The sequence below is a fragment of the Ammodytes marinus genome (assembly GCF_949987685.1).
Source record: "Ammodytes marinus genome assembly, chromosome: 19".
Lineage (NCBI taxonomy): Eukaryota > Metazoa > Chordata > Actinopteri > Uranoscopiformes > Ammodytidae > Ammodytes > Ammodytes marinus.
Window position 1 is genome coordinate 14,442,024 of NC_137223.1, and position 8,275 is coordinate 14,450,298.

Consider the following 8,275-nt stretch of genomic DNA (forward strand, 5'->3'; position numbering starts at 1 on the left):
GTCACCTTTGTGTGAAATTTGAATGATCTACAGGTCAGCCTTGAGGGTTTCCTCACTCAAGCAGCTGACATCCCTGACTTTGCCCCCTGCCAGATGAGGCTGACTGTCTTTGTCTCCTCTGTAGCAGTAGACCTTAATATAAAATGTATAGTAACATAATACACTACAGTAATCTTAGAATGTGTCATAACAAAATACACTAGACTATGGATGATGTCATGTTCATACCTTCTATGCCCACAGTGATTGGCTGAGAGGGAATGAGAGCTAAGAGTGAATTTATGATAGAAACACTGTGGGAGATATCCATATCGTGTCACTGTATTAAAGTAAAGAGTTTTTTATATACAATGAATGACAAGAGACACTGATTTAACATGAAACCAAGATACTGCAGGGTTTCCCACACATTCGTTCACAATTAACCTACAATAGCGCCACATAGGTTTATTCATTTTAAATTTTACAATGATTTGAAACGGAAAAAATATCCTCATTGAACAGCTGCACGCCATGCACTCTCACTGTATTTCTCTCAACTGCGGACTATGCAGCAATAGTCAGACAGCGACAAACCAGGAAATTCACAATTTAGAAACAACAGCCGGCAAAATCGTAAAGTGCATGCGGAAGGAAAAAGGCGAGACGCGCAACTATACAGTAGCGGACCTGTGGAACGGAGGAGATGGAAGCGCCACATATAGGCCTCTAGTAGGAAATTAAACCCAAACGTGACAACAACAGTAACTTTCAGTGCATCGTAAACCCAAAGCAACTGCAGGAAAAGGAACTTAATAAATATTTTTTTACATAAATATAATAAATATAAATGTGTCTATACTTTCTAAATATCTTTACTAAGATCATAAACCCTTATAGCTATTAAAAGTACCTTTTGTAAAGCTCACTAGCATTACATCTCTCCAAAACACCATCGTTGTCTGTGATTTACTCTTAGTGACTTAGGACACCTCTCGAGGACTCCTAGCTTTTCATAGATTTAGGAGCTAGTTTTAGCGCTAAAATGCTTTGTGAATTACACTTATCTTAAAAAGTTAGGAGTCCTAAAATAAGAAGTGAAACGCCACTTATTTTTGAGAGTTACTCCTAAATCAGCACGTTAGGACCTACTCTTAGCCTTAAAATGTTTTGTGAATACGGCCCCTGGTGATTGTGAAACTAAGCAGACCATTTAACATCATTAACAGGCATGTTCTAGAGCTGTACAGTATGGACTGTTTCATTCTTATCTTTACTAGTTTCATGCCTTTGCCAGCTAACCCTATAACTCCCCAACCCTCTTCCAGGAATATCTTGTTGTCCTTGAGAAAGTCTCTTACTATCAGATGTTCTGTTTAAGCCATTATCTCCTCTCTGACCCTTCACTCATTTTACTGTTGTATCACAGCAGACCCGGGTTAGAATCCAGCCCGGGTTGTTCTCTTCATGTCATTCCCCTCTCTGACACATTTCATCTCTGTCTCTACAAAACGCCCAAAAAATAATCTTAAAAAAAAAAGAAGTTTGAACAAATTTAAAATGACCTGAACATTTTTTAAATAATTCAAAACCCTTCTATTATAAAGTGCCATACTGTTTTCTGACAATGTAACCTCTCCGTTTCAAAAACAAAGTAAAAACGCCAAAAAAATTATATTAAAATTTTTTTATAAATACAATTAAACTGTATTTTGTCAGAGACACAACGATTCATTTCTTTATAAACTTTATTCAGATTTTTTTTTTAATGATTCCAGCATTTTGTGACACGAACATTTTCAGACATTTTCCTTCATCACGTTTAAATCACAAAAAGCTTCAAAACTTTATCGACAACAAACGACACGGACAGACGATGGAACTCACCCTGAGATATTACTCCTCGACAAGGACTCAACACACTATCTCTCATTTAAACAGAAATACTATAGAAATACTAAAATAGAAATACAACTAAACTGCTTCTAAAAGTGTCATTTTTCAGAACAGACTTGGCAGAGATGGAATATAATATTCATCAGTATGTTTTATTTAGTGTATAATCTCTTGGTTTTTTTCTATGAGTTTAGAATGAGCCTTTTATATCTTCACCTCATCACTTGATATTGTGGAAAGACTTGAGGCAGTGGTGGATGATGCCATCTTTAGCTTCTTGTCCCTTGAAGGCCACTGTAAATTCTCCCACAAAGGGGAGGGGTTAGCAAGGGAGCGTTGACATCTACAATCTAATCCGGCAAACATTTATCCCAAAATATAAACCAATTGAATCAACTCAAAACATTTATGTATTAAAAAGAAAAAAATCTGTGAAAAAAAATATGGTTTAAAAATAATCAAAAAGAATCGCAACTGAGCAGTAATTGGCCAAGAAAAAAAAACAATCATGATTTTAGTTTTTTTAATAATTTTGAAATTTGGACCTTTTTAAAAGGTGCTGAGGAACTTTCGGTGTGTGTTAATTCTGTTGTTCCTGGGTGAGCGTACCTATGACAAAGACATTAAAACATATTTAAAAGTTCTTCGTAGCACCTTTAAGTTGTAAACTGGCCTGTTGATTTGAACTGTTCGAACTGACATCAAGTTTGATAAAGTTTCTGAGAAAAAAAACAAAATGTCCTGAATTCTAACACGTTATTTTTAAAATAATTTAATCTGAAATTAATGAATAAAATCTTGTGTTGAACATTTATATCCCTAATATATTAAATTCTACATAAATGATTATACATGGTATGCTTGATGGCGCTAATGAGCCGCTAACGTGCCGCTAACTAAAAATAATAGTTCACGTGAGACATGAGTTTAATTTACGACCTCCCTGTTGTCATGGGACTAACGTAATAATAACTAAACACAGTATATGATCAATTTGGCCGATTGGGAACTAGCTTAGCATTAGTGGCAGTGCTCGGTGATATCCACCACCACAGCTTTCCTCCAGCTGAACAGGAAGTAGCCCATGCCTGCGCCGGCTGCCGTGGCGATGCACAGGTAGGCGTTATACGTCATGAACACGAGCATCAGCAGGTAACTGACCACGACCTGGATGATATGAGGGAGAGGGTGTTAGTGTGTGTGTGTTGGTGTGCGTGTATGTGTGTGTGTGTGTGTGTGTGTGTGTAACTGACTACGACCTGGATGATATGAAGCAGAGTCTGAAGGAAGTGAGCCGGGCTGAGCATACGCTGTCTGTGTGGGGAGAGAGAGAGGGTGTTAGTGTGCGTGTGAGTGTGTTAGTGTGTGTTATTTTATTGTTTTAACAATGTATTTATTGACTTTTTCCGTAACCACAGGCTAGTTTACAGCAGAGGGTTCAGAAGTGCAGTATCAAAAGGTCAGAGTATAAAACCAGAAACAAAAATAATTCAAACAAAAACAGTGAAAAAAAAATCCCGTCAACTACACATTTATAAATGAATACCATTTAGCCCGTCCCTCCCTCCCCCAGACAGACAGCCAGATGGATAGACAGGGACCATATGCACATAGCAGCATGTGTTAGCATCACTGTTTATACTGTATTCTAAAGGTGCTACGGTGAACTTCCTCGTAGCACCTCTAGAATATAATAACACAGGTTTTATATTAGCCCCAGTGTTAGCATGGTTAGCTCCTCCCTCCAAACAGTCTCAGAAGTTGTGACCATAAATATTAGTGCAGAAGAAGAAACCGCCTCGTTAGGAGCCAATCAGAGTCTGGCGCTCGTTTAGGCCCATATGTCCCTGGCCCTGTGAAGAGCTTGTTCATGTATAGATAGGCCAGTGTTTATACACAGCCTAGGCTCTGTAAACTGGCATGTTGCTAGTTACATTAGCCCCTTTGTTTACATACCAGTTTACAGAGTCTACGCTGTGTATTATCTCCACCTTTTAAAAGGGGCAGGGCTAGAGCCAAAAATAGAGTATTGGGATTCGTCCTAATTATTTATTATCACCAGAACCATTTAGACCATTTGAACCCTTTACCTCAGGTTACCTAGTTACCTGTGTATGAGGAGGCGGGAACTAAGGCCAAGCTCCTCCCCCTCCAAACTGTCATTCAAACCATGACGTAATGTGACTGAGTGTACGTAGCAGTGCTGCGTGGTCAGTGACAGACATATCGATAAACTTGACATTTATTATTGAAATTCGAATTTGAAATTTTCTTTATGATCCTGTCAAAGAGGATGATCACAACCTGTGTTAAGATATCAAAACTGGTCAAACAGACAGACAGACAGACACACACACACACACTCACACACACACACACACACACACACACACACACACACACACACACACATACACAGACAGACATATAGACAGATAGACAGATAGACAGATAGACACACACACACACACACACACACACACACACACACACACACACACACACAGAGCTTACCCTACAGTCTTGTGTGTTTCCATCAGCACCGTCCCGTCTGACCCTGGTACAGGCATAGAGTTATACCTGACGTTCACCTGACTGCGCCTCAGCAGTGTCTCTCTGCCCATCTTCAGCCCTTCATACAGCACAGCCAATAGGAACACTCCAATACACGCTGCCGCCATCTCTGGAAATACCATAGGAACATATTAATACAGGCGGACAGACAGACAGACAGACAGACAGACAGACAGACAGACAGGCAGACAGACAGACAGACAGACAGACCTCCTGCAGAGTTGATGAGCAGTCCGGTGAACAGCAGTTCCACATTTTCGTAGCCGAAGTAAAAGGTCATCACCTAGGCAACAGAGCACAACAACATTAGCACGTTAGCCTAGCATCTTAACACCCACCGTGATGCTGTTGACATATTAACATTAAAGCGATAACACAAAGTGGGAAAATGCAACAACAACATTTGTCCAGTTGGAAGATAATGCGACCAGCTACCATACAGAAAGTTAATGATGGGGAGCCACGCTATTACAGCGCTGGCACAATGCCCCTTCCCCCATTCAAATAAAGGAAAGGAAATAAACGACTACATCATGGGCCTATCCGAAAAGTCCAATCTCCTAACCTATAAACCTCCTTTCCTATGCCTTAACCCCTAAACGTCATCGGGGTTAAGGAGAGATGAAAGGTGCTTCCTATCGAACATAGGAAAGGACAGCGCTGTTTCAAATGAATTCGACTCCACTTTTCCTAGCCGACGTCATTGCGCGACGGCGAGTATTGCTGACGTGAGTCACTAGCGTGAAACTACACTATTCTCCGAAAATTCACTACAACAAGCGCTCGTTTGATCCATGCGTTCTTTTCATATTGATTTTAATCAGGTGGTCGCCAACAGAGTGAGAATCACTGGCATATATCCCAATTCACATGTGGAATAAAAAGAGGCTACACTAATGTTGATGAACTGCCCCCAGTAACTTCATTAAATGTGAAGTTGGTATTTAATTTTCTTATGGTGTAAATGATGTGCTACGAAAATAACTATTATGATGTTGGTATTTTATGAGTTCTTTATTATCTTTATAGGGGAGGGGGGGTATTTTGTTTTAGCCGAGTTAAATCTTCCTCTCTTCTCTTCTCCTCTCCTCTCTTCTGTTTTACCTCTCGCTCATATTCGTGTAGAGTCGGTAAACTCCGGCGGTGGCCTGTTGCTTTAAATCTTGCCGCCGTAAAGGATTATGGGATACCACTATCTCCTTTCCTTTAGCATAGGTTGGTCAGGAGTAACCTATGCTAAAGGAGGGTTAAAGAGGACCTATTGTACTACTTTTCTGGTCTTAATTTCTTGTTTTACACTGCTATAGAGCAACCTGACACGAATCACATCACAAAAAACTATGTAGATTTTCGGGAAGCTCTTTCTCTTATTTTGGCGATCCAGCACATCCTGTCAACACTTGAGTGTGTGTGCTTCGGCAATCTCCGCTCCCTCCGCCTGTGCATCGGCCATCTCCGCTACCCTCCCCCCCTCCTGCAAACCCCACTCCGTTGTGATTGGTTACCTTCCTTCCGGAACACTTTCAGTGGCGGGAAGCGCGAGCATGGACCTATAAGGGCGCGAGGCAGACGCGAACAGGGAAGTGACAGCAGTACCATACATGGAAACATCCGGGTGGTCACGTCACAAATTTTTATGCGACGTCACAAATTATGAAAGGGTAGACCGCTTTGAAGACGTGACTTCTCGACTGGCTAGAATAGTGTTTAGTGCTCTGCACAGACACCCCAGACGGTCAGCAGGGAATACGTCGAAATGCATGTAAGTCATTATTTGATAATTTAGTATGGTTAAGCATGACTATGAATCATCATAACAACGTTTATAGGTCATAAAAGTCAAAAAGCATCATAGGTCCTCTTTAAAGGATGAATCGAGGCTCCTTTCCTATGCCTTTCCTAAGCATTTTGGGAATTCGGATCACCTATCCGCCGAGTACTTCCGGTTCATCTCGATAGGAAAGGAAATTTCCTATGCAAAAAAAAGTTTTCGGATAGGCCCCATGCTAGTTCCTCTCTGGGAACCATCACCTTATCATGGTGGAGACATTTGTGTCACTATGAACCTGAGGGCTGTGTTGTCTGGAGCTTAGTGCTCCTGGTCTCCCAAGGCAAAGTGTCTCAGGGGAGGGTCAAAATAGAGGAGGAGAGACCCTGCCTGGAGACCCATGTTCCAACATAAGGATGCTCATGTGTCTTGTGTCAGAGGCAAAGCTGTGTACAGTCAGGATGGGACGCTGTTGACCTCTGAGGAGGTAGTCGGCCGGTGGAAGGAGCACTTTGAGGAACTACTGAATCCTACTAACACGCCCTTGGAGGCAGAGCTGGAGCTGTGTCTTGTTTTTTTACTATTTTACTATTTTTTCAACTTACATTTAAAAAAAATATATATTTATAAGGCACACCCAGTTTGGTTGTATAGAAGGTGACTGTATGTCAATAAAAGCTATCTTATCTTATCTTATCTTATCTTATCTTATCTTCTCAGCCTTCCTGGCAGAGTCAACTCCAAGTCATGACCCAATGAACAAGATCGCGGGTACAAGTGGCCCACATGTATTCTCTAAGGAGGATCCGCGATTCGACTCCCGATAAGCGGTTGAAGATGATGATGAATGCTAATTATGTCTTGGCAATTTGGCAAAAATTTTATCACGATTATTTTTTTCCATATAAGCGCAGCATGTAGCACGTTAGCTTACCATCCCTCCGTGACCGCCTCCCATGTCTCCGCCCCCGTGTCCTCCGCCACCGTGGTCTCCATGGCCACCAGTAGTGGGCGGGGCCATAGTGTGGTGGGAGTGGTCTGCTGCCATGTGGGCACTGTGATCCATGTCTGTGAAGGAATACATTGTTATTAGTGAGTGAGTGTGTGTATGTGTGTGTGTGTGTGTGTGTGTGTGTGTGTGTGTGTATGTGTATGTCTGTGTGTGTCTGTCTGTCTATCTATCTGTCTGTGTGTGTAACCCTTTGTGTGTGTGTGTGTAATATACATCCATATTAATGCTGCCTCCTATTATTTACTATCTATGGTCACAACACAAATGTTTTCCCTTTCGTTTTCCTTACTAAGCCTGACACATACAGTATATTAGCCTTTGTAGCTTTGTTTTTAATACATTATATTTCGTGTTATCACTATAAAGCATAACAACTATTCTGTGCTTAAAATATGTGAAAATGTATTGTCATACTTCAGCCTACACACAAGTCAAAGAAATGTTTTCTTGCTAAGTTTCACAAATGTCATGTAAGCTATGGTGTGTTGGCTAACGTTAGCTTTGTTTAAAAAATACATTCATGGCATTGTTATCATATTAAAGCATTAGAACATATATGTGCTTAAGTTATGTCAAAATATTAAGAACATGGTTATTTTTCAGAAAAAACACAAAACATTAGCCTCACAGTCAATATTTGACTACGTTTGACATATGTTAGCCATTGTAGCTTCGGCTAATTAATACCTGTATTTTAGTGTTATAGGCATTACAGCATGTCTGTGCACAGAGCTGATACTGACCAAATCAGACCTTTGTCACTACGGTAACGTTATGACATCACAGCTCTAATCTGATTGGTTCTCAGGGCCCCGAGGCTACGGGAGCCACAAAGGGTCACACACACACACAGGGTCACACGCGCAGACACACACACACAAACAGAATAACACACACACACACTCACAGACACACACAGGGTGTCACACACACACACACACACACACACACACACACACACACACACACACACACACAGTAACACACACACACTCACTCACACACACACACACCAAACCAATCAGATTACAGATCCATCAATTACA

General features: G+C 41.0%; 1 protein-coding gene across 1 annotated transcript; it reads right to left on the reverse strand.

Moving 5' to 3' along the window:
- Positions 1-2,895: 2,895 nt before the first annotated feature.
- Positions 2,896-7,283, reverse strand: LOC307266153 (high affinity copper uptake protein 1-like; the record flags this gene model as incomplete). Its single annotated transcript, XM_080048094.1, has 5 exons — positions 2,896-3,042; positions 3,135-3,189; positions 4,390-4,558; positions 4,660-4,732; positions 7,152-7,283. 5 exons carry the CDS (start codon positions 7,281-7,283, stop codon positions 2,896-2,898), a joined length of 576 nt encoding a protein of 191 aa, XP_079904220.1.
- Between the last annotated feature and the right edge of the window lie 992 nt (positions 7,284-8,275).